Source organism: Poecilia formosa, unplaced genomic scaffold (genome assembly GCF_000485575.1).
Source record: "Poecilia formosa unplaced genomic scaffold, Poecilia_formosa-5.1.2 Scaffold40, whole genome shotgun sequence".
NCBI lineage: Eukaryota > Metazoa > Chordata > Actinopteri > Cyprinodontiformes > Poeciliidae > Poecilia > Poecilia formosa.
The window spans coordinates 3,135,730-3,163,042 of NW_006799979.1; the positions used below are offsets into that span (position 1 = coordinate 3,135,730).

Genomic DNA, 27,313 nt, shown 5'->3' on the forward strand with positions numbered 1-27,313 from the left:
ACACACACACACACACACACACATAAATGCACACAGAGACGCACATCCTGTGAAAAAATAACCAACAGCCTCCAATCAGCTTTTGGCACGCACAGGAAGGGACTACAAAAAAAGGCACAAAATGCTGCGCCAAATTGTCCTCCATACTTTTTTTTTTTTTGAGTGGGATCTACACTCTGCCTCTTTTCTCCTCCTGTCTTTACATCCACATCTCCATCGCTCCGTCTCCACCACCTACAGTCCCCCGCATCCATCTCGCCAGTTGATCCGCTGGCCTCCCGCTGAGGCAGCGCTGACGGCTGGACAGCGTACGGCAGCAGAAGTAGAAGAAGAAGAAGAAGAAAAAAAAGAAGTACAAGAATGTGGCTGTTTTGGTGTGTGTGTGTGTGTGTGTTTGTGTGCCCTTTTCCAGTTCAACCAGCAACACCCTCATTCACACTCAGGAGCTGCATATTTACTCTTCACCCTGATATTATGAAGTCTGAGAAATACGAATTCAAACATACTCACAAAAGGAAACACAATATGTGTTTGGGAGAGCCACCGGAAATTAGTGTGTACCCAAAAACTGTTCTCTAGTAAAAGTAGCTGTCCAAGAAAAGACTCGAGTGAAAAACTATTTGGTATAAAGTACATCATTAAATATTTAAAAATTACACCAGATGGATTGTCTTTGGTATTTTAAAAGTCAAAATGAAAATAATTCATATGTAAATGACATCATTTCAAACTAAAATTGTGCAAAGGAAACATCTTTTCTCAAATCAATTTTTTTTTTCTATATAAAATGTATGAAAATTTAACAAACTGCAGTTGTGTTTCTGTGTCTGGTGAATTTTTGGTTAAAACAAATTTGTTCTTTATACAGTGAAGTTACAGTCGGTGGAGAATCCAGAAGTTTTTACTCGACAGTATTCCTGTCGTAATAAATCGACTGATCGTATGACACATTAAAACGAGCTCAGCAATTTCCATTTGCGTTTAATGATCCTTTTTCTCTTTTCCTACCAAAAACTGGATGGCAAAAGTCTTCAGTCTGGTGCTTTGGTCTCAACTACCCATTTTTGAAAGGATAATTTAGTTTGCAGACACTTCATAATTATTTATGTTTTCTTTCTGTTTTATTTTAAAAGGGCTTCCACTGTTAAATGTTCACTAGTGTTTACAGTTTACTGATCCTTGAGGATGTGCTCTTGCATTATTATGCCATTACCATTATATTACTTGGAAATGGTCTCATTACAATATTACGTTATCATTTATCACAATAAGTTCTGGGACAATTTATCGTCCAGCTAAATTTGTTATCATGATAGGCCGACTCAAGAGTAGCCATACTTCATAAAACAAAAAAGAAGTTACTCAATTAAAAGTAAACAGTACAGCTTAGTAAAAAAAAAAAAAGAAAAACTCCTAAAAGTGATATATTTTCCAAAAGGTTACCCATGAAAATGTAACTAGTTACCAACCTATAACTCGTTTATCAAAGTATCGGTTAAGCCGATCAGACGGGGCTGCTGTTAGATAAACATTTGCTGTGCGGCGGGCGACACGACTCCCCCCGTGGACGCCACAGATGCTTTGATGTCGTACAAGGCCTCAGTAAAGCTGCTTGCTTTACGGAACAGACCCCTGACGACGGTGTCACTCATCAGCTAATTAAAGCTACGCAGAGGGTGGGTGCTGTCAGAGTTAGAAAGAAATTCATCACTGCTTAGTCACCACGGTCCACTAACGTGTTACAACCGCACTTCATGTCACATCTGTTATTCTACTTTTCATATGCAGCTCATTTTATCTCATCTGTGGCTCATCTTGATTATTTAAATAGACGTAGCTCATCCTAGGCTACGTCTACGTCCCACCCACCTGTTGCTGAGCACTGCCGGTCAGCTGACTGTGATCACGCTTTGATGTTTTACACATACTGACAGGGGGGAAAAAAGCTATTTGGTTTTTACCTGTAGCAAAACTGGAAAACTAAAGGAGCCCCGCCCATCCCACTCGTCTAAGTAAAGCCGCTTTAAACTACAGTTGCCATGCCACCAGCTGGTTGGCAAGCTGTTTTACAGAGGACCTATGAAAAATGCAAACAGTCACGGTGTGTAAACCAAAGGAGCATCAGCTATCAATCTCATTAGATTAACACCTTTTTTTTAGAAACTACGTTTTCCTGATAAGCAGTGAGGATATAAAGAAAACCAATAATTCTGATCGTATTACTGAATATCGATTATGATTAACCTCCATTTTCTGACTCTCTTTCTTTCTTTTGATTCATCACAGTTTCACCCAGCATCACATCCACTAAAAAACATCCATCAGGTTTGGGCGTCAAAGGCAGTGATAGTCTATGCAACAGGTCAAATATATTATTGACAAGCAGAATTTGCATGCTTGGTGCTTGCATATATAATATGTTGTTACATTTAAGCAGTTCTTTGCTATTGAGATATTGCAAACGTTGATACTGCAATAAGTTTCTCTCTAGCGGGCTAGCTACCAGAGCAGAGACCAGCTAATATTAACTTGTCATACTTACATTGACTTCAATGTGTAACAAAATAACATGTTGTAGTGTTACTCTAGCTGCATATAATGTAGATTATCAAATGAAAACCCATTTGATAATGCACGTTTAGATCACATGCATGTTTGTTTCACTATTTCTGTGAACAGTGATAACAATGAACCTCTGAAATATTGTAATTTCATTCAAGGCTTCTGTACTATAAGCACTTTGATCTGCCTTGTTGCTGAAAATGTGCTATATAAATAACCTTTACCTTTACCTATACTGTGAGACTGTTTCTAGTCCATTCTTAGCTGGTCCGAAATGCAAAAACGACCCAAAACCAGACGTTTGGTCGTTACATTCAAGACCTTTCTGAATAAATATGAAAAGAAGACATGAATCAAGTCATTTGTTATTGCAGTAGTATAATCCTAGACACTAAAAAAAATGGCACAGAGAATTTCTCTGTCTCATTATCCATCAGACTTTGGATGGTAGATTGATTCGCAGGTCTAGGCTGGGTTTAGGCCATTTCTTTTGAATATATACATATGCCTTTAATAGCAGGCCCACTGCAATAAAAGATGAGTTTATTATACACTTCTTTACCTGGAGAGCCAGTAAATATGGAAGATACTGCAAAATCCAGGCACTGAAATTGTCTTGAATCCATTTAGAAAGAAAATCTCATCCGTTTTGATTCCAAAAGGAGATCTTTTATAGTTCTGGTGGATGTTTTCACTTAATATTTTGTCAGCTGCATTCATAGGTGTACGATTAGGACACAAAACAGGTAAACAGGAGGATTCAACAGAGGATTGTTAAAGTTAGAAAAGTAATGCATTTAAATGAAGACACTAAGAGGAGACTAAGAAACCAAAAAGCGAATAAAGCTACACCAACAATTAGCGTAAAGCGTTACCTCTGGAGCGAGGTACTCCGGCGTTCCACAGAAGGTCTTCATTGTAGCAGCATCAGTGATGCCCTCCTTGCAGAGTCCAAAATCTGTGATTTTTATATGACCATCTTTATCCAGCATCAGGTTTTCCAACTGGACCCAAAACAAAAGACACAAGCGATTGTCATCATCCATCACTGAGAAGTACCACAATACCTACAGTGAAGGGCTTTGTTGACAGATCAAGGACAATTGTGTGGACAGTGACGCCAAGATTTAACCTCTCCAAAGCTGGAGAGCAGAGGCAGACACATAAACACCAGCAGTGTGCAAGGCAGTAGCAGGCGTGCTCAAAACACACAACTCTGAACAAATGAGGGAAATAAACTTCAGGCATGTTGTGGAGCCACTCAACCTTTTAATTTTAATGGCTGAAGTGTTTTTCTCACTCTGCGTCTGCCTTTTCTCGTTCTTTTTTTTCCCCTCCCGTTTTCTTGGCTGCTGTCAGCAGGTCTGAGGCCAAGGCTGCCAGGCAGGCGCTCAGACGAAGCAATCTACCTCTCTACCTCTGTGGCATCAGCATCTCCCCCTCCCCATCTTCTCTGCTTTGTGTCGGTTTCTGTCCCACTTTTTAATTACAACCGATTCTGAAACACTTGTCTCAACCTGGACAAAAAAAAAAAACAAAAAAAAAACCTACATAGACGAAAGACACACAACTGTGGAGCTGTAAAGGGGAAAAAAAGTGCCCCCTCCAGCCTCCCCTTTTTACTCCTTTGGCTGTGTTTACCTTGAGGTCCCGGTACACAATCTTGGCTGAATGCAGGTAGTTGAGAGCTGAGACAATCTCAGCACCGTAGAAGCGCGTGCGCTCCTCCGAGAACACTCGCTCTCTGGACAAATGGAAAAACAGCTGCAGGAGAAGGAGAGAGGGAGAGAGAGGGGTGAGAGTAAGCAAAAAAAGAAAGAAAGAAAAAAGGGGGGGGGAAAGGGTAAAGGGAGGGGGAGACAGCAGGGACGGCACAGCAATAATTACTGATTTATTGGAGGAAATTAGCACAACACAAACTGGCTGCCCGCACCATATTGAGATGATAGATAGCGGAGGGGAGAGTGATAGCAGGGGGGGGGGCTGGCGTCTCGGAGGAGGGTTGGTGGAGGCGCCCGGCAGCTGGCGCCTCATCTAGTACCCCACCGCCCCTCCCAACCCACCTACCCTCCGTACTGCACATACTTCTTCCATGTTACCCTCTGGGCTGCGTTGGCATGGCGCTGGCGAGGAGCGATGGGGGCCAAATCGACGGGTTTAATCAATACAGCATTCCAGTTAAAGACGGAGTGACGATGGCTGCCACAGCCAATGCCGCCACCTTCGCCATCCTGCCTCCGCTGCAGCACTCATTAATGGCCTAACCGCCTTCGTCCTCTTGGGCCTCCATCTTTATTTCCTACGTTCTCACATCTGGTGTTGGAACGAGACTAATTCTATACCAAACAACTCATTTTTAACCCCCCATGTGGGTTTACCTCATACCATGGGGGAAATAAGTACCGAACACAACCTCGTTTTTGTTTCATAAATGTATTTCTCACAGGGCTGTTAGCATGAAATTCACACTAGCTGCAGGTAAAAACTTAATATATCAATCAATAAGTTTATTCATTTAACAAAACGCATGACACTACTAATGTACCAAACATTGTCTTGTAACAATTCATCTGCATGAGTGAAAAGGAGCAGGAAGAAGAAGAACCTTATAAAAACCTGCCCCTTTCTCAACAATTACAAAATAAATCTTTTTACTCTCCTGGCCACATATATAAAATGAAGACTATAACCTTCAAACAATATATCATTCTCATTGTTAAAAATTGTATAAGCCAATCATTTTTTTTCTTATAGAGTAATTTAAATTGGTTTAAAGTAGGACATTTTTTTCCAAATCCTCACCCAAACTATTCCATCATTTGATTCCAGGCACCGAAATGCACATTTGTTTTAAAGTAGTCTGAAAATGTCACTTTCGAAATCATACGCTTCCCCTCGCTGACAGATGTCAAGTTGACACATAGCTACACATGTGTGGCCTCGGACTGACACAAGCCTGCTGTGCTATACCACTCACGTTGTACAAATTACCCATGAGGCCAAAGGCCACAGGTCTCCCATTAATTGTACAGGGAGGTTTGCATATGGACACGAGTGACGCTTACAGACCACCTTGCTCAAAGGCCTTTCGTGTCTATGCGTGAGAGAGAAAGAGAGAGAGAGTGAGAGAGAGGATGAGGGGGAGGGGTAGAAACGACAGGTGGGCCTTCATCAGTGCACTGGCAGCTGTGACTGTGGCAGGTTTGTAATGGTTTGCGAGTGGATGTGTTCGTGTGGCATGCGTGGTCACAATTTGTCCATCTAGGTAAAAATGTCCTCCATGTGTGTCGTTGCTGGTGTTGCCTTTGTGTGTGTTTGCTCAAGCCTGGCACCGGCCTGAGCCGCATAACTAACTGGGAGGGGAGCAGGTGACAGTTGCACTAAGGGAATGAACCAAGATTGCAAAAATGGCCCGATTAAAAATTTGAGAAATGGAAAAGTGAGGGAATCCAAACTCATTTCCTCTTTGACTGTCATTCGGGCTACCTGTCTGCCCCTTAGGTGTGTTTGTAAATAGGCACGAGCAGCAGAGGAATGGGAGAGAAAAGAAAGATGAGGAGGCAAGACAGAGGCCAGTTGGTTGGCAAAGAACTGCTAGGAAGAGTCCAACAGAGAAACTTTAGCCCCTTCTAGAGTGTTGGTGCTTTCTTTTGCTGCACTGCTGTGGATTTATACTGTTCATGACTAAAAAAGTTCTGCGATTCTCCAATGAACAGCTGTATGCACAGTGCCTTAAAGGAGTATTTACCCTGAGATTTCTTCTGTTTTTGCTTTTTGTGTCACACTTAACCTGTTTCCAGTCGTAAAGCCCGTTTTTAGTTTACTCGGATCATCTGAGTAAATATAAAAAAACAGTTTCCCAATTATGATTTTCTTAGAACAACTAGTCTACCTTGCCACCTTTGGATGTAAGAAGTGCCATTCAGTATCTGTGGAGATTGGAGGAGGAATTGTGGCCCACTCTTGTATGCTGAATTGGGGGGCTTAGCAATAACTAATTGCTATAGCATTCTACTTCTTTTTAAGAAACAATGTTGAGTATATTTGTCCCTGTTACATAAAAAAAGAAAAATAAATGTAAGGGTACTGGATTACAGAGGAAAGACAAATGCATGCCACACTTTTCAGATTTGTTTTTGTCCAAAAAATGTGTACAATGTACAATTTTTTCCACTCTACAATAATTGCTACACAAACTTACTAAACTTTGTTAATAAAGTACTTCATGTTGGTGTGTGTGTGTGTATCACATAAAATCTGAACAAAATACACCAAAATTTGGGGTGAGGCGACAAAAGCGGCCATTTTGCTTTTTAGTCTTCCTGACGTCAAACTCAGGATTTATTATTGTTTTCTTCATTTTCACCAGAATAAAAGGTGGTCAGTGGTTGCAACACGGCTGATTTACACACATTTGTTAATAATTTAAAAAAAAAAAACTCAAGCAAATTAACAAATTACAGGATTTAGATTTTTGTAGCTCATTCATTTTATTCTCATTTTAAATGTGGTTTCTCAAATCACATGGATCATCCTGAGTGTACTAAAACTAACTTTAACTGCTTTATTCATCCCCCGAAAAAAAAACTAACATTTTGATAAGACATTTAAGAGCTTTGCCTAGCTTCATCACAGTGTGGAGTCAGTTGACTGCAGAGTGAGCGGAGCGCTAATTGCTGACGGTTGCTGTGGTGTGGTTGCGGTTCAACTGGCTGTTTGAAGCAGCAACATAAACTCGGCTAACCACGAAAGTGTTTGTATGAAACCTACCTCCCCTCCATTCACGTACTCCATGACAAAACAGAGACGGTCTTTAGTCTGGAATGAATACTTCAGCGACTGAAACAAAAAAAAAAAAAAAAAAAGAAAACAGACACATTTCCAATTAATTTAACAAAGTGCATTCATATGTGTGTGTTTGTTACAAACACAGCTGCATTCAGTGGGAAAGCCCAACGTACAGACCTGCATTTACTGAGGCTCTCCTTTTTCTAAGAATACACAGAGGAGCTGATCATTCTTTGGGGAATTTGGACAATATAGTAGCATCCACACAAATATTACCTGTTACAGATCAATAAACCGAGTGCTAACAAACCTTTATTTTCATTTTGCTTGTTTAACACATCTTTTTCCCCACATCCTCTCACCCTAAAGTAAACAGCGAAGTGAGAGAACAATTGAGCGCAGGTGGAACTCTAGTCCCATTGTAGCCAAGACAGCAGGCACAACAAAACATCATCATACTTAGCGTCCAACTGTTTATGCCTCTGTGCGACTGTTCAAAGAAAGTACCGTTCGAGTATATGTGTGTGTGCGTCTGTGTGTCGACTGGATGCGTGCACGTGTTTTCTTTTGAGGGAAAAAGGCTGCTGAGCAAAAGAACAGTTGGTCGCCGTCTCTTTGTGGCTGCAGGTGTGACGGGGGTGAACGCAGATATGAACTATAATTGCTCCCTTGATGAACATGCGCATCCGCGTGCTTGTGTACGTTAAAAGACGGGGTGAGAGAACGAAAAAAAAAGCCAACAACCGAAATCAATCGAGTCCAAACGACTCATGGCAGTGCTCCGTCTACAGAAAGGTCAGATACGCTGATGATCAATGCGCACATATTGGAGACACTGTAAGAAATAACCAGCAATAACCAGCAGCCAGTTGGCAGGAAAACTTGAAAATTTAATTCAGATAACACTCCATACCTGGTTTTGCTGATTGCAACACTCTCTGGTGTTGACACAGTTACTGAGAAGACTCAGAGGAAACCATTTGCACTATCACTATGTTGTTAAACATAGAGTCAAAAGCTATTTGAAAGGAAATTGTATTTCTACAACATGTTTACTGTTCACTGAGGCTGCAAGAGGGTGAGAGAGAGCAGTACATGCAGTAGACAATAGGATGGCTGGATGTGTTACGTTTAACTTGCTCTGCTTTATTATTTTGAGCTTTCAGATCTCTGTCACAGTGGCCCAGTTGGTGGAACTGTCGCGTTGGTGCCGTCATGCTAACACCAATGACTGCACTACTTACAAATGTAAAATAATGACGGAAGTTTAACATGGGAATATTAATAATTTTGTAATTGTTTTAAATAATAGTAAAACCCTGTTTTACAGCGACTGGTCTCTCACAAAGCAGCTCTTAACCTAAATACGTAATGTCTGGTCACAGCAGGAACGATAGATAATAATATTGTAATAATGATTTAAACTCTGTTCTTTTATGGCAGACCATAAAAGAACAGAATGGCAGACCAAAGCATTAACAAATTTAAATTAGCCATAAAATATTCATCTGTGCTTTGATACTACAGATTCTGTTGCATGTATGAGATACTTACAGTGAGAAAAGGGTGCCTGGTGTTTTTCAGTACTCTGCTCTCTGTGAGTGTGTGAGCAACTTCATCCTGTACACGCAACACGGAATAAAACCATTTTCAGTGTGCGACGCGGAAATGCCTCCAAATATTATTTACACAAATTCATTTGACAAACCTTGGCTATGATGACTTCTTTTTTAAGGATTTTCATGGCGTAATACTTCCCGCTGGCCTTTTCCCGGACAAGGATGACTTTACCAAATGTTCCCTTCCCCAGCAGCTTCAGGTAGTCAAAGTCACTCATCATCTATTGTTGTGAAACACAGAAGAGTCGCTGTCAAAGTAAGACGCTGTAGGCTTGTTGAGAAGTCAGAGACATTTAATATACTCAGAGATAGTAATTAGCACAAGAGTGAAATATTTTTTATTTTACTGAATTGTTAAATAAATGCCTGTGAAACCAGCTTTTTTTGAGTCCGTTTTCAGTCATAATGAGTCACGTTAGAGAAGTCTTGCCGACATTTAAAGGAAGATGTTTTGAAATGAGTTTAAAACGTCTTCCAAAAGAATAGATAATTTTATTGTCATTAACAATGTCTATTTTTCCTCACAGTCACTAACGTCTTGAGGTTACATTAGAAGTTTGATGAAAACAGAAGAGAAGAAGAATAGATTTTTTTTTTAAATTAAAAAACGACATAAAACAAAGTGAGCCACTCCCTCGTTTCTCTAGTTTACATGGATGCAGCACAGAGAGTTTCTGTTTTGAACTGCACTTTGGGAAATGTTTTAAAAAAATCTATAACTTCATTTTTATTTGAACAGGAGGTGCACATAAAACAAAAAAAAATAAATAAATTATCCATCAGTATCAAAATAGCTTAAAGCTACAGCAATACACATGTAATCACAGAGGATTTTCTTAAGGTAACAATCATACAGACTCTCGAAAATAAAAGTAGATGAACTTGCTGTAGCAGCACAGAAACAAAATATACCCTATTGAATATGAAAATATCTAAAAACATTGTAAACTGTACATTAATGAATAATAAAAATAAAATAAATAGAAACCTGAAAATTGGGAGATCTTTAATATATAAATATCCAACCAATTACATTTTTTTAAAATAGAAAAAGTTATTTAAAGTGGAGCAGAGAAACGGCTGTGACGACGTGCATTACGACTGTGTGCAGCACCTTGCGTTTGTGGTGTGTAGTGGAGATGTCCATTTCCTCCTCCACCATGTTGTCAATATTGGAGGTGGGGCTGCACTGGATCCTCTCCTCCTCTTGTCTCTGCAGCTTGTCTGCCACCATCTGGATGGCCTCTGTCCACTCATCTCTGGTGATGGAGACAGTTATTCATTTCTTTCAGCTCCGGTGAAGCTTCTTGCCTGTTTTCAGCATGACGTTCTGCTCTTAAATGGTTTATATGTTAAACTTCTAGCAGCACAGACCCAAACAACCCCAAAAATCTGACGGGTCAAACCATTCTCTCCCCTCTCCCCATTCTTACATTGGGTGACTGATGCATTTCCCAAACCGGGCCTTTCAGGTTGCTTAAGTGTTTTTAATTAGCATAAACACCTATTTGTTCAACAGAGAAGAAAACACGGTCAGCTAGAGAATCAACCAGATGAGCAATGATCAAAGAGCAGAACTAATGCCTGTGAGCGTGCGCGCACGTGTGTGTATGTGTGTGTGTGTGATGGTGAGCGGGTGTGCTCCAACACACCCCAATCCATCAGAGGGAACAATGCATTGTTGTTTGCTAACATCGTTCCTCCCCATTGACTTTCCATTAGCAGTGCTGTTCAACATCTGTTGGGAGGAAGCGAGTGAGTTTGACTGTCTGCACTTGTGCGTGTGTGTGTGTGTGTGTGTGTGTGTGCGTGTGTGTGTGTGTGGATGGGATTCTGCAACAGAAGGCCGGCCGTGCAACAGGATGTGTGGACACATTACGGGGTTTTTAACAATGATGAATGTCATGGATCATACACAGGGCAGTGCTTCGCTCCGCTCTGATACGCCGCAGAGGAGAGGAGAAATTCAGACGATGGACGCCTGAGAGGAGCAGTAAAAAGTTGGAGCTTTCTGCTCCGACTGCGACTGAATTTAGTAAGTGGTTATGTTAAGTCTGCATACATGGAAATAATAGTTAATTGTTATGGATCACATGATTATATCGGTTATAACATGTGATGTATTTTATGTTTACATACTTCAGGGCGACAACTAACAATTAATGTAGTAACTGATAATTCTGTCAATTTTTCTGACGATTAATAGATTAATCAGATTTTTTTTAAAAGTTGGCACTTTCTGGAGATTTTCCATTAAACCAACAAGGCTTATTTTATACAATATTAGAAATATGTTAAAAATATGCACACAAAAAAATTCAAGTGCTTGTTCAAATAATAAAGTAAACATTTTATTGCCTAAAATGCAAAGCCACAGCATTCCTTTAATGTGTGCTTGATCATTTGTAGCAAAGGACGCAGCTAAAAATATTCTAACATCAACATGTGAAAAGCTCTTCTGCTTGACATTATTACAGTGTAGGGCTGATCTGGTGACTAGTTTTTCATTTAATCAAATAATAAATTGATAATTGATTAAATAAATAATTGATTGAACTTCGGATTAATTACCACTCTGAGTAGGTTGCTTTTTCAGAAAATGACCTTTTTTCTGTCTATTTAGTCAGAAAATTAATCTATTAATTAATCTATTACTAAATTAGTTGTATATTATTTCAATAATTGATTCATCTCGATTAATCCAATGAATCGACTCAGTCCTAATTATGATGAAGTAGTATTTTGCTTCACACTGTAGGAACAATACATGTCTATGGTTTTTGTAATTAGTTTTAAATCCACTTTTATTTTACAATTCAAGTTGATTGAGGACAAATTCTCATTTTTAATAATGACCAAAATAGAGCAGAAAACAGAAAAAAAATCATTATATAAATAAATAAAACTATATTATTCATACTGACTATATACAAACGATAAGTCAACTGTTTTTAAAAGCAGGTACATCAATCATGTACTATGTTTTTACTGAGTTGATGAAGGCCGATATTGAACTTAGCATTTTGATCTTTATTGTTTCTCTGAACATTTTCTTCAATCGTTGGATTCAGCAAAATTACATTTTGCAGATGATAGTTTTATTGATGAGTTCATACCAATTTATCAACCAAGTACAAAGTTCTTCATGCAATGTTAGCTGATCTCATGTCCAGCCCTGATATTCACATGTTCCAGCATTTCTAAATCCTCGGGACTCTGCAGGAGCGACACTGAACATTTTCAAATATATTTACCTGCACTGAAGTCCCAATGAGAAAAATATCAATGAGACGTGCCTGACTCATCGGGGATCACCTCTGTTTCTTTTTGTGTTGTGTTAAGCACCCATATGTTCCTTTGAGGGTTCTACAGGATCGATCGTCTAAACCTAAACGCAGCGCCGTGGCTTTAAGATCTATATTCCTTTCTTCTGCAAAGACTCCAGTGCGTATCCTAGACACTTCAAAAACAAGGGCAAACTCAAGTTGTGCTCCATCCCCGACAGCGGCGCGTTAATTTGTGGCACGAGTGATGATGTGTGTGTGTGTGTGTGTGTGTGTGTGTGTGCTTGTGCGAACGGGGTATGTGAAAAGCAATGGGAACTCTCTCAAGGTCAGGCAGCAGATAAATGCTCTTTCTCGGTTAAAGTGTTTTTTTTTTTTTGTATAATGAGCCTCTTTTCCTCATTTTTTTTCCCCTTTTGCTAATGAGAGATAATGGGCCTGCCTACAGTCGGGCACCACGCCAACACGTGCCACCCTCTCCCCGCACGGTTGGGGCTGTAGTAGCTGGAGGCCTGCCAGCACTGGTACAGTAACAGCCCCATACAGTAACACACACGCACACACACACACACACACACACACACACACACACACACACACACACACACCCAGTTGTGGCACAATACACACTGCTTTCTTCTTTTCAACAAGCTTTGAGTTTTATTGCTTCAGTGGCGCTGAATATGTGCAAACACTCCGAATCGACAGCAAAACACAAACACATCTGGAGCCGCGTTCGCTGCCAGAGATGCGCGCTTTATGAGCTAATTAATAGGAAGTTATGCGATTTATTTTAACTCTGAAAGCTCCATTTGATGATGCGGAGGAAAAACTTCAACAAAAAACATATAACGAGGAGAAACTTGGACGGACAGCTGCAACACACACACACACACACACACACACGCATACACTTATATACATACACGCAACCTCAAAGCGTGCACAGAAGCATCTGTGGTCTTCTGGGCAAAGCTGTTCATTTTCTGGAGATAAACACCTCAGCTCCTCAGAAAGGAACTGAGCAGCTGGAGAATTTATGCCAACACCACTTGAAAGGTCTCCTCTCCACTCAGTCTCTCTCTCTCAGACACCAACAAAGCACAAACTCTCTACAGTGAAGCCCTTCATATACATACCTCTGCTCCTATTAATGCTGCTGAATATATTGCACCCGGTATTTGTTCTATGTTTTATCCTAAGAAATATTCATTTTTAAGTGTTTTTTTTTATATATATAATTATTTTTACCAACCTGTGTTAAGATTTTTTTGCTGCTTTTCTACTTTTTGTTTAATTAAATGGCAATCCTGTGAACTAAATCTGTTCAACTTCAAAGTGGCTTCCTCAAACTTTTCCAAAGGAAAAAAAAAAAGTCTCAGTTCCCACACATGTTCTAACAGGTACAATTTAAGGAAGCTACCAAACTTCAGCCCTGAGAGATAAACAGACAGTCTTATGTATTCTCCAGGTACATATCATTTTATAGCCAAATCAAGTAACTATATTACCTTCAAAATGCAGTATATATCAAACATGACATAAAGGAAATCTGACTTCACAATTTGACGCCTTGAAGTTGTGCCTCTGTCTCTTTAAGAAGCTCCTGTTCTGACACTCCGTCTCCTGCACATTATGTCGTTTGCAAACATTCTTAGGAGCGTTGTACTAAGAAGTGGTCTGCACACTCGAAGTCGCACAACGTGTTTGCTAATTGCTGCTGCCGCTAGTCTGTAGGAGCTGAATGGGGAAGGTGCGCCATACTGCTTCCTCTTACTACAGCTCATCAGTGTCAAAACAACAGTGGTGTTTTTTGAGAAAACACAGCTAAAAGTGAGGCTGAGCAGTATATGCTGTGATATTTCAGGATTTAATCTTTTGAGGAACCAACCGTTCATCAGGCGAATCCACATGGAAGGTCCTCTCAATGACAGTGGTCCACTGAAGGCACCGTATGATGAAGGTGTTTGGCTTCGGCCTCTCTGTCTTCATCAGCTGGCATTCTGGAATAAAAACCCAAGTGGTGAATTATTTTGGAGGAAGGATTTTATCCTCAAAATGCAAAATAAAAGGAGCAAAGCAAAATTTATAAGAAGTTCAAATGTCAAGAAGAAAATTGAAAGAAGTAAAACCTATTCTGAACACTTATTGTAGACTTAACAGAATTGTCAAGTTAGTTTTTTTATGCATTTCAGTTTCTAATTCTTATGTAAAATAGATATAAAAAGAAATAAATCTACCTTTTTCCAGTCAGCCCTGCATGATAACTTTTAAAGTACTTTAATGTTGGCTTCAGCCTCTATATAGCTGGAAACTCACTGGGAGTCTTACGCTGAAACAACAAGTTGTCATGAAGAGAACACAGTTCGTGTTTTAATTTGTTGGTGTAAAAATAGGAAATCACTCCGAAAGCCGATAACTTAAAAAAAGCTGCTTTCTTGTGCCAAAGGATCTTATGTGTTGCGTCGCACACGCATCTGGCGGCTCTCCGATGAGACACATTTCTATGAGAACAGGCAGCCCAGTAGGCCGTTATTACACAGAAGCATAATACAGTACACAAACACAGAAACGTCAGCATACAGAGCCAGATGGGGCTGTGAGCTCGCTGTGGGAAGGAATGCATCTTCATTGTCCCCTCAGCAGTCTCTGTGCTTATGAGGGACATGAAGTGGTGTAAAACAGCATTACGATCCGTCTTCTGTCCTCTCATCTGCCCCGCTTGTTCTACACGGCTCAGCCTTCATTTCCTCTCCTCATTTCCCCTCTCCTCCGCTCTCCTTTTTGACTTCCTGTCCGTCCGATCAGAGCCTCTGCTTCCTTCATCTCTCCTGTCTGTCCGTCACATCTTCTATCACTTTCTCTCAACAGGATTTGTACACACTTTCTTTGCCCTCGTCTTTTATTTTTTACATTTTCCATTCAAGACATTTGCAGACCTAAAACGTCAGAGTTCCCAGTGGTTGTGTTTTTGTTCAGAATTTTAAGAAAAAAAACATGCACTGCTACAGAGTGTGCTTTACATATGAAACTTGAAAGATACAAGAAAAATGGCGAGGAAGGTAAGACACAAGATATGAAAGAAGGAAGGAGGAAAAGACTGAAAGAGAAAGACAAGAACAACAGTAAAAGCAGGAAGGACAATAGTAACGATGGACAAAAGTAGGGAAGAAAGGGCAGAATGAGAAAGGAAGAAAGAATACAAAGAACAGAAGTGTTCAAAGAAGTGTCGAGTTAAGGAATAAATGAAGAAAGAAGGCAAGGAATGAAGGAAAGACAAGAATTAATTAGAAAAGAGGAAGGAATAAAAGAAGATGCATAAGAGATAAGACAGAAAGTGAGGAATGAAGAGCAACAGGAAAGAAGGAAATGTGGAATAAAAGACAGGATTTACCAAAGAAGGTGAGGAAGGAAAGACAAGATAAAACTGAAGAATAAAAAATAAGGAAGGAAGATAGGAAGTTAATGAGGAAGGAAAGTTACACAATAGGAAGGAAGATAGGAAACAAGGACAGGAGGAGGGAAGAAAGACACTATATTGGATAGAAAGAAGAAAGGAGGCCAACCAAGAAAGAAAAGAAGGAAAAGAAGAATGAACGTTTTTTAAAGGAAAGAGATGGAGGGAAAGCAGGATGGACGCAATAAATAAAGTAAGAGCATGAAAAGGAAGGAAAGAAACATGACAGAAAGTATGAAAGGAACCTACTTTCATACTTTCTTTACATGAAAGAAAGTATGTTAGAAGGAAGGACATCTTTCAGACAATGGGACATGAAATGAAGTCTGTAAAGACAAACGCTTATCCCGGCTTTTGTTTTCCCATTTTTGCCCAGACCTGACAATCTGATCGATCAAATTTCGGACGTTTCCCAGATCACGAAGGAGGCCTTTGTTTTAAGCGTGGCCCAGCCCAGCATGTCAACGCTCAGTCTAAATATAGACAGGAAGGTTAATGGCAAAACCACCCAGGTCATCCACGCAGCGGCGCCTCAATGTTAAGTCAAACAAAGCGGTTGCTACCTGACTCGTGAACAGGGCCTGCTGCGCTGCCAGTAAACAAGGTCACACTATTGTTGGTGCCAAAACAAAACCTAATGTCCTCACATGGACACACACAGGCAACTCTATGTAAAATGAACTTTGAATGTTAGCTGAAATTGGGTTGTTTGCCACAGCAGGCGACGGTGAGGTCTGTGTAGCAGTTTAGCGGGTGTGTGCGTGTGTGTGCGTGTGTGTCAAGCTTGTATGTATGAGTCCCTCTGCAGGGAACAGGCCTGTACCATCTCTGTTCCATCTGACCACTTCTGTTGTTCGCACACACAAATGCGCATAGACACACACGTCTGCACACAAGTAAACAAATACACACAGGGAACACACACGCCACCTGGCTTCCCAGCTTTGGGCAACAGATGTGGCGGAGCCGGTGCTGTGCCAAGCAGCCGGGGCCGGATGTATGGCCTGGCTTGTCCTCCGCGCAAACTCTTTTTCCTCTTTTTTTTCCCTCTTCTTCCTTCCATCTCCAACCCGGTGCTCACCTCCTCCTCTCTGTCTGTTCAGCACTCCTCCTTCCCTCTCCAACACACCTCATCCATAAAAGGCCTCTCCTTTCATTCCTCCATCTACATCCTCACTCCTCCAAGATTTCCTCTTCCACTCTTTTTCCCTCCACTGCCACCTCTGATCCTCTCCCATCCCTCATTCTCCATACTTGTCCTCCTTCCCAGGGTTGTGTCCTTCTCTCCTTCCCTCCTTCCCTCCTCCCGTGTCCTTCGGTGTACCGTTTCTTTCTCGCTTTCTCTAAGGTATTGGTTTATAATCCGCCATTCATCGTGTTTTCTGTTTTGGCGCTCAAGCAGCCGGTTCTTCTATATCGTCTTCTACTCAACTCCGCAGATTAATCACATGGAACTTTCCCGAAGCCATCTGATTTTATCGGACTAAGCCAGATTTTGGTTTCATTTTGATTAATTTAAAGACAGTAATTGAGAGCGTTTTTTTTTTTGTCTTTCTCATATCTAAAGGACCCAAGCTGAATTACAGTATACGTAGAAGGTGACATCTGCATCAGCTTAGTGGATGTCTGATTACATTCACAAAACAGAAAAAAACATAATCGTGTCACAGATTAAACTGCTAAATGATAAGCGTTCGTTTACATATTAGGAGATGGATGTTGGGTGAAGTGGCATATTTAAACAATATACAATAATTAAAATGTAATCTCTGCGAATGAAAACCTGGGGAGGATTTTAAGCTGAAAACATTTTAGCATCTGCTTCGTCTGACCAGCTTTACTGGTGTTGAATTTCGCTTCAAGTATATTTGTAAACCCAGAAACAAAAATCTGAAGAGTTAGCATTTGTAGTACTAATGCAACATTTTGCTTTTTGGTTTAAAGTTTAAATTTGTGTATTTTGGGTTTGCAAAACATATCTTCATTTTTGATCAAGTTGTGTGGAGTTTGCAGATTTATTATACCTCCAACTAGGTGAGGACTTCGAATTTTATCGCAATATTTTGTGGTACTATTATGATAATTTAGATTATGATTAAAAAACTATTACTTATTTTTAGGCATTAAAAAGCTTTGCAGGAGAGTGTCAGGATTGCATAGCATTCATAACAATAAAAACAGAAATATTGCTCTTATAAAACATTTTCATCTGAATTATATTTCTTCAGGATGTCACTTAGAAAAAGTGTTGTTTGTATTACTAAACTCATATTTACTGATACTCTCATGGAACAAAAATACAATTTTTGATCATATGATCAAAACGGATCATATGATTTTAATTTATTGTTAGAACAATAAATTAAAATTCTTAAAATAAATTGTTCATGACAAATCGATATATGGGCACCTCTGCCCCCAACTGAGTGTACCATCACCAATCAAGCCAGCCAATAGGAAGAGAGATTGTGTTCATAGTCTCTGGGAAATAAAGATACCTCTGTTAGTACAGTACATAAGTTTCACTGCATGTAAATTATTGGTACAGAACAATTATCCAAACCAAGATTTCATAATCCATCATTTTCATTAGCAAAAGCATTGTAGAAACACTGTATTGACCATTGATTATTAGTTGATCAGACTTCTTTGTACAAAAAGAGTAGGAGACGAATTGCTTCATAGTTCACAATCTCTATCCTGATTGGCCAGTTTCATTAGTCACTGTCCAATCTCTCTGGTGGTGATCAGCAAACTTTCATATATACATTTCTGCTTTTTATCAGATGTTCACAAACTGCACAGAATTAAATCACAACTACAAATGTTTTTAACAGGCACAAGTCCATTTTCTCCAAATACAAAAACCTTAATTACAAAGACAAACAAGCCTCTGTTTGTCTGGTTATTCGTTGCATAAGCTTACGCACTTGATTTCAAGGTATGGACCAAGTTAGTTTGCATATCCAAAACCAAATGGAAAATATTTAATGTAACAAAAGGAGGTGATGCTGAAAACGATGCATTAAGCCAGTCTTGGTGGGACAATAATTGGAAAATTAAACATGTCAACAATGTCCTGGAGTCTGCTAACCAGGTGTTGACACACAGCGAACATCCAATTAGAGGATGTAGTGGATCCTGTAACACACCACCACGCTGTGAAGATGGATGACAGAGATAATGACTGCATTGATGGATGTAATATTACACCGAGGCGCTGTGTGATGGAACTATAGGAAGATACATGGCAACATTTCAGTAAAACATGGGCTATAATTTTCTTCAGATCTAGAAATCTGGTAGATTATCTAAACCAGCTGCACCGATTCTTCTCTAAACTTAACAGGTTGATTAGCAGGTTGTGATGTCATTATTACTCCTAAGGAAATGAAATGGAAGGTAAGACGAGACAAAGTAAACTTTCTGCAGTGGAAACACACATTTAAACTACAGTCTATATTCTCCAAGGCAGGACAAAAGGAATAGAGCCATGTGCTGGCGATGCCTTAAGGAGAGGTGGTGCATAATTAAAGCTCTCTGATTTTATAGGTGAGTGTTGAAAGTTTATTTGGCTCACGCACTCTGATTAATTTCACTCATTTCAACGTTTTTTTTAGTTCAGACATACAGAAAACTCAGATAGCAACACTGCATATTTTCAGCTTGATCGACCCTCTTTTCAAAAATTTGAATGGCTGCATTCTCTACAGAATACACACACCGACTGAGTTTTACCGATAGCGATGCTAACCCGCGCTAATTGCTAATTTAAAATGTTTAAGATGGCTTAAAATGTAAATATAGTAAGAAACCCAGTAAGGTAAAACTGTATTTTACACTCATGTCACCTCAACAGGGCACTTTCATCTCTGCTACTGATCTAAAAACTTAATGACAACAGAGTGCAGGAAGGGCGAAAAAAAAACTTTACTTTAAATGCATTAACTAGGGGTTTTATTGAGTCTAAATCGGGAATTGACTGGTCAAAGTTTCCAAAATTGGAAATCAAATATCGGCAGCTCAGAACAGGAATAGAGTAAAGGATCTGTGGCAGTGTGTAAATGTCACTGTAACATACTTGCTACTGAAAAGTTATTTAGAGGATAAGGGAGGTCTGCATCCTGAGGTTTCTCTTTGTAGCCGATGAAGGAGCCGTCTGTCTTCAGCAGGAAGTAACGTGGCCGCCAGTTCTTTATGTATTCACCTGGACAGAGACACAAATACACAGAGAGGGAAATATAAGCGCATATTTTGATACTTGGTGCAAACACTGTGGATAGAAGATCATGAGGGATCGTGATGTTTCTCAGGGTTGTAACAGTTAATCAGTATAATGTATGGAAAGTGGGATTAACAACAAAAATAATGATGCGGATGATTTAAATATTGACTTTATTCCCCGGACGGTTAAGAGCCTCTCAACTGTCATCTGTTCTGATTATGTGACACACACTTTTACACACTGTAGTATTTATACACACAAATACACACCACACACACACATACACACACAGCATCTCTACAGCTCCCACAACGCCTGCCAGATTCAGATCGGATTATCGTGTAAAAAATGAAAAAGAAAAAAAAAAAAGAAAAAAACATGTTTACCAGCGCAACACTCAACGTATCCATGCCAGAAACATCATCTGGCTGATACATGGGCAGGTGTTGAGGTGATGACCCTTCCACCACACACACTAATGCACACAAACCACTGGTCAGCTGCAGCGACACAGGATGAGATGATGTGACATGAGACCAAATAGGATTACACATGAAGGAGTTATTCTTCTTCGATGTCAGCGGCAACGACGAACATCTGCTGTGCATCTGCCGACAAAAGTATTATCCGACTGCGCGTTGGCACCGGTGAGTGACCGCGGCCTTTTCAGCCGACCCACAAGAGGATTACATGAGTGTCAAACACCACGCCATGGTGGTGGATAACGTACACCGGGAACATGGAGCCACATGTGGGTGGTTAAACTGCACATAGATGTGGATTCACACAGGTTGTTGTTGTTTTTTTTTTTTTAGAATAATGAGTACAAAAATAAATTATTCTGTGCACAACTTTAGGTGAACAAAATACGTTTGCACAGAGACATGCAAACCTATTCACACCCAGCAACAGATTTTTGATTTTTGTCAGGTTACAATCACAGGCTTCGGTTTTATTTATTGGGATTTTAACTGACAGACCAACACAAAGTAGTGCATAATTGTTAAATGGAAGGAAAATTATACATGATTTTTTAACATTTTTACAAGTTAAAGTCTAAAAGTTGTGGGGTTCATTTGTATTCAACTCCCTATGAATGCAAATTTTGACCTCATAATCCATTTTATTCACGGTTTTGATTGTGAGGTTTTTATTTTTGTCTAATTTATTGTTTTTTGGTTGTTTAAAATATCTTCCAGTTCCTGTGCTAAGTGTTCTTAAAGCTTAATGAGCTTAAATTATTAAGCCATAATTCAGATATTACTTGAAGATGGTCTCAAAGCAGTAATGTTATGGTTCATTGCAATAATTACTGGGACAGTTTAACATCCAGGCCTATTTTTGGGTGTATTTATATACCAGCTTTGCACATTTAGATGTTAAAAATTTTAGCCCGCTATTCTTTTGCAAAATAGTAGTAGTTTGGGAAGAGATGGTTCAAAAAACAAAAACTCAGTTGGATTTAAGTTTTGACTTTGACTAGGCCGTTCTAGCAAATTTAAAAGCTCAGATAGGATTCTCCTGTAGTTCCGGCTGAATGTTTAGCATTGTGCCTATGCTGAAAGCTAAACCTTTTTTCAGACTAGCTCTATATTGTACTCCATTCGGCTTCCAATCAACTCTTCCCTACTGCATGACAACAGCATGATACTGCCACCACCGTGTGTGACTGCTGCAGAGCGATGTCTTGTTAAACGTGGAACCTCTAAGGCCCTCACAGAACATCTTTATTCACACTCAGATTAAATTACACACCAATTTGGTGACTTTTCAAGGCAACTGACTGAACTGGGTTTCCTTCGGGGGCATTAGACTAAAGGGGTTTGTGTCCCGCTCTGATCACCTTGTTTCAGTTCATTCTCCGGGAGAAGAGAACAGTCAGCGTGTCTGTGTTCTATTTGTGACATCCATTTAAAGCAGAAATGACAGCAGGCCGCGCTCGTTAACACGTCGCAGGAAAACACCTGCTCCGCCGAAGGAACCATGTGAGCGCCGGCCCCGCCGGTACCTCTGGGTGCTGCATGTTTGTGTGTGTGTGTGTGCGTGTGTGTGCGACGGTGCGTTGGTGACTAGAACGAACCGCCACACAGGGACAGAGGGACACCAAAAAAAAAAAAGAAATAAAAGGAAAAACACACTGGTGGGTGCCAGTGTATCACTAAGGCTACAGAATCACACCTCTCCTCTCTTCTCTCTGTTTTTCACAAATCCACCCACTCTCTCCTGCTCTCTCGTTTCCTTCTCCTGTTCTTTCAGGAACAAAGCATATTCTCTGGATCACTTGCTACTTATAAACAGAGTGCCGTGAGAGGGGTTGGACGGGAGGGCTGGAGCGAGGCATAAGGAAGAGGGAGAAGAAAATATTCTAAGAGGCAAGACGAAAACACACACACACACACACACACACACACACACACACACACACAGAGAGAGAGCGAGAAGTTAACTGAGAGTAAGCCGAAATAAAACATATCACAAACGATGACAAACCAATAAAAGACACGACGTTATTAGACAGATCATGGTGACTGAAGTTATCATCTGGAAAGGAGGAACTTTCCTCGACTCCAAACTGGATTGCAGAAAGATGGATGGACTGTCAAAATGGATGAGGATGAGGAAAAAAAGTTGAACTGATAAAACTATTATAAACTGGCTGTGACTACTGGCTCGCTGGTCCACGTCCAGTCATTTCTATGAGTCAGATTCTGGATGAGGTGTCCAACCAATGGAAGCCTGTGGTTGGCCGCTTCATCCCTCAGCTGTCCAGTACAACTGAAAACATTTAAGCGATCCTTATGGCCAGGCCGAGATGCTACACGTGTGTGTGTGTGTGTGTGTTTCTGCGTGTCCACTGAGGGTGGCGGGGGAGGGGGCAGCCAGGGGTGGCACAGACGGAGAGAGAGGGGACGGACAGTTGTCTGCGCGCGTGTGGCTCCTAACAAACGCGGCGGCGGGTGCGCGTATACACGCAGGCGGGCTAAAAACAATTCGGCTCCGACCGTTCCAACTCTCCGTATGATCCAACGGTGTTCTGTCAAGCTATCCCGTCTTGGCCCTGCCTGTAATGAGTCCAGCGAGCTCTCCCACTCTGGACAGCTTGTCTGGGGAGCCACATGTCTCTAGTTTGGACTGCTGGAGAAAACAGAACAGCCGGTCTCCTTCCCACACCATCTCTCTCAGACTCCTCACTTCACTTTCATTTAGTTCTCTGCACAACTTTACTTTTCCCTTCAGGCCAATTAGAAAACACTACACTGCGGAGCACGGAGCAAACCACGTAGGTTATCTGAAGGATGAAAAAGGGCAGAGCCCTTTAAAGTCCTAATTGTCCAGCTGGTTCAAAACCAATATCTGCTTCAGTGGTGGCTACTGGTCATTTCACCGCTTTGCTACTTTGGACCTTTGCAATCGTTTTGTACCCAAATTTTTCAGGCATGCAGCCATCTGCCATGGGTCAAGGTAAAGTGGCAGTAGGTAACTTTTACAAATAATGTCCCTTTTGCTCAATTGTTTAATCTGTCACCATGTTATGACAGTAAAACATGAGTCAGATAATCAGAGAGAAAAAAAAATAAGCTCCTCTGCCTTTTTACTGTGGTCCTAAAGCCATCTGCAGAAACACACTCCTGATTGGTTGTCAGAAACAACCAATCAGAGGCAGGAGGAGGGTCTTAGCGCTGTCAATAAAGCTTCTGTATGCACAACTCACACCCTCCCCTTGCTCTGGTAAGCTACAGCTTACACATCAGAGCATGCTGCCTAGCTGTGAATGCTAAGGCTAGTGGCATGGTCACCGATTACTGCATAGAAACAGTTTCCCTGTAACAGTATGTTGTTTCTTTTCCATTAGCACACTGAGCAGCCTATACACACGTATGATTGACAATGCTAAGAAAAAATTATGAGGGGTCAAAATTGGGGGTTTTGGCAAAGAGGTAAACTGACCTAGAGGCTTCAGCCGTACTTTCTAAATGTTGCATTTTATATTTAGTTGGCATTCTTTACTACATTTATTGTTTGGACATTGCAACGCTAGTTGAGAGATCCAAGTGCTCCGAAACATGAAAGTAGTATGTGTCTGCTGTAAAACAAGTGAAATAAAGAGGTGAATTCTTTTACGTGTCTGTGTTTGAGAGGCACGAACTAAGCAGCGGAAACAGAGCCAGGCTTTTTAGAAGTCATTTTGAATTTCTATGAGAAATAAATCTTGCTGGCACATCTTCCAGTTGCAGCTTGTGGATTTAGCAGTAAGAGGCAGAGATGAATCAGCTGTGACTGTGTCTGTTCCAAGGTTTCTGATTGGAATTAGAACAATGCGCTCGCTAACTGTCACTCAATTAGCAGACCCATTAGCTGTTCACATCGGGACAGAGGGGAGACGGTGAGATTGAAATGCATTAAGGAGACAGGTACACATGCTGAACTTCAGCCAGCACAATTGGAATGAGGCACAAACTTGTGCAAACTTTACACTTTCTCCCACTGCTCAGTCTTACAAAGTCCTTCAAGACACCCGGCACACCTTTGTTCTCATAGTTTCATGTATCCTAGCTAAAAACATGGTAGACAAAAGAAGGAAAAGCCATAATGGCAATTAAATAAATAACTCCGTAACTATGTGAGCTCACCAGCCATTTGTTAATCAACCCAAACAGGGATTTAATTTAATGCTTTGGCCGAGGCAGGAGCTGATATGCAGATGGTGCAATAGACTGGGCTGTGTGACTGGCGCTCTGGAAGCTGGAGAGCTGGTTAGTGGTGGAGTACAGAGGCAGGCAGAGGCGGAGATACGGGTGGACTGAAATTCCTGCCATGTTCCAACGCATAGACCGCCCCAACCCAAAGAAACAACACCACACACACACAAATAACACACTAACAGCTACACAGATCCACATTAATGCACCATTTTAAGTACTAGCTTTACAAAAAAAAACAAATACCAGACAGTTTTATTGTTCAACAAATCTGGCGAAAAGGCAAAAGTAGACTGCAACAAACTAAGAGCACTTTTTTTTTTCACTCCAGATATCAAGAATGGAAGTAATAGCCAAACAGACCACTGAGAAAAAACACCCCTCTTTGCTGATTAAGAGTCTTCACCTTGTAATTGCTGTCAAGCACTGAAGTGGAGCACTGATGAGTTGGGATTGCTTTCAAAGTTGTTAAAAACTGTACAATCGTTCACCAGATCCATGGTTTTCAAACTTTTAGAGGTAGAGGTAGCCCTGATGGTAACTAGAGATTCTGCATTTCATTCATCGTTTGCTTAGGGGATACATAAAACCAAACTTAACTGAGTTCCACTGTTGTGAAGGACTGCATGTGTGAAAAATAGTAAAAATACAAATTGTAATAAGTGGAGACGATTTGTTTTTCGCACTGCTTACAGTTTAGCAAAGCTCTGATTAATTAACAGTTCAGATTGTATACGTTTTTGATTCCCTTGCTTAGCATTTATTTGCCTACAAAGCCTGGTAAAGCCTTAGAAGATTACTTTGCTTTTTATATAACTGTACAAACAGATATGACAGGATTATAATTATACCGCAGTCACGTAAATACACAATACACACCTTAAAACTGTAGACAACGTCCTTGGGGAAACTTTACAAAAGCAATATCTAACATAAATTTGGATAAATCAACTACATATCTGGGCATTATTTAGTTCTTAAAACTTGTCATAATTTAATTTTAGGAAATGTCATATATATATATGTGTGTATATATATATCAGAAAGAACAGTAAATGAGACGGAACCAGTTGAACATCAGACAGGAAACTATTGTGTCAAAGGAGTGATGGAAGGGGGAGGTAATTGTGTGCAGCACAGGAGTTGGGAGGTTGAAAGGTTAAGAAAGTGAGGAATTGTGTCGGTAAGACGCTTGAGGAAGACATCTGTCCCACAGTTTGTCCACGGAGGACGGGAGATGGTTGAAGCTCATGATTCCGGGCAGGAAATTTGACGAGATTCCAAAAACGTGAAAACATTATTAAGAAAAAACGAGAGAGAGAAAAAAACAACATCCTCCTCTCTGCAGATCCACAGTGAATGGGTATGTTTACAAGGACATGGCCGTGTGCGTGACCCCAGCCCCAGCAGTTTTAACTCCAGTCCGCTCAGACATCTTAAGGCGAATCTAGCCTCTTCAAAGCCAATCCACTTAAACTGCATTAGTCTCATTATCACACTGGGCCTGGATTTTGAGCTCGTTTGTGTGTATGTGTGTGTGCGCGAGTTTGTGTAAATGCTTTAAATACAATCTCAATCCCCGACACTATAAAAGCGGAGCTGCATGTTCTTCTAAAAACTTAAGGGGTGTTTTCACTCTTACATAACAGGACAGGATTCAAAGAAACACATTCACTTTGAAGCCGGAGTTGCCGCTGTGTTTGAAAGGTTCAATGCTGGCATGCAGACACTACAGTAGCGTAGGGATGAATAAAGTGCTGGAATTGAGGAATGACGAAGATGAAGGCTGAGCCTTAGAAACGCATGCGAGAAGGGCCTTACTGTAAGCTGCTGCTGGGGCCATGATGGTTCCAGAGAGCTGGGACAGGGCAGCATGACAGATTGAGTGGAAACCCATGGGAGAGCGGTTTTCCCTTGGGGGCCGAGGGGGGCAATAGGAGGTTTTACCCAGCCAGCTGCACACAGCCAGAGTCTGCTGCTAGTCTGTGCTTGGTGCATGCAAACACACACAAGCCCATGCATGCATGCGTGCATGCATGCTGCCATGGTGCCCCTCTGCTCCCCCAGCTGGTACAAAAAGACCTGCACACACATACCCCAACTTTTCTCAGTGCCATGTCGCTATGGAGACTCACTGGTCCGAGAAACCTGAAGTTGACTGTACAATCTCCTGTTCATTTTTACTTGAGGTTTACCTATAGCAAAACAGCTGAGTATCTCCTCACTAACTGCATTTAAATATTATCTTACTGCTCGTTCTAAATGTGTCAGATATCAGTTATTTGGAAAAAAAAACTGGATACATAATAGAAAATAACAAAACTAAACACTCTGATTATATTACCAATGCCATAACATAACAATCCCTTCCCCTCTTCTGGTTTATATGTGCATTTTTTCCCCCTTTATTCCTTTTTCTGCTGCAGTACCACTACAATCCAGTAGATGGTGGTGGCTCCTTGGATCACCACTGCTGCGATGCTGACACAGAGCCTGAGAGTGAGTGACAGACACTGTGCAGCCAAGACGGCTCTCATCCTAATCCTCTCACCATACTGATGTGTGTGTGTGTGTGAGAGAGAGAGAGAGAGAGACTGTCTGTGTGTGTGTGTGTGTGTGTGTGTGTGTGTGTGTTTGGACAATATATGTAAAATGCTCTCCCTGGGTGACTGTCAGTT

At 40.7% G+C, this 27,313-nt stretch overlaps 1 protein-coding gene across 2 annotated transcripts in view; it reads right to left on the bottom strand.

Annotated features, from left to right (window-relative positions):
* Positions 1-27,313, bottom strand: part of akt3a (v-akt murine thymoma viral oncogene homolog 3a) — a 61,459-nt gene that overhangs the window by 11,658 nt on the left and 22,488 nt on the right. For both annotated transcript variants that reach the window (XM_007551209.2, XM_016670986.1), the window contains exons 3-10: positions 19,792-19,917; positions 14,145-14,256; positions 10,084-10,228; positions 9,059-9,190; positions 8,905-8,970; positions 7,333-7,401; positions 4,204-4,326; positions 3,438-3,566 (exon numbers count right to left, since the gene is read on the bottom strand). In XM_007551209.2, the coding sequence (XP_007551271.1) occupies positions 3,438-3,566; positions 4,204-4,326; positions 7,333-7,401; positions 8,905-8,970; positions 9,059-9,190; positions 10,084-10,228; positions 14,145-14,256; positions 19,792-19,917 (902 nt within the window). The remainder of the gene's footprint in view (positions 1-3,437; positions 3,567-4,203; positions 4,327-7,332; positions 7,402-8,904; positions 8,971-9,058; positions 9,191-10,083; positions 10,229-14,144; positions 14,257-19,791; positions 19,918-27,313) is intronic.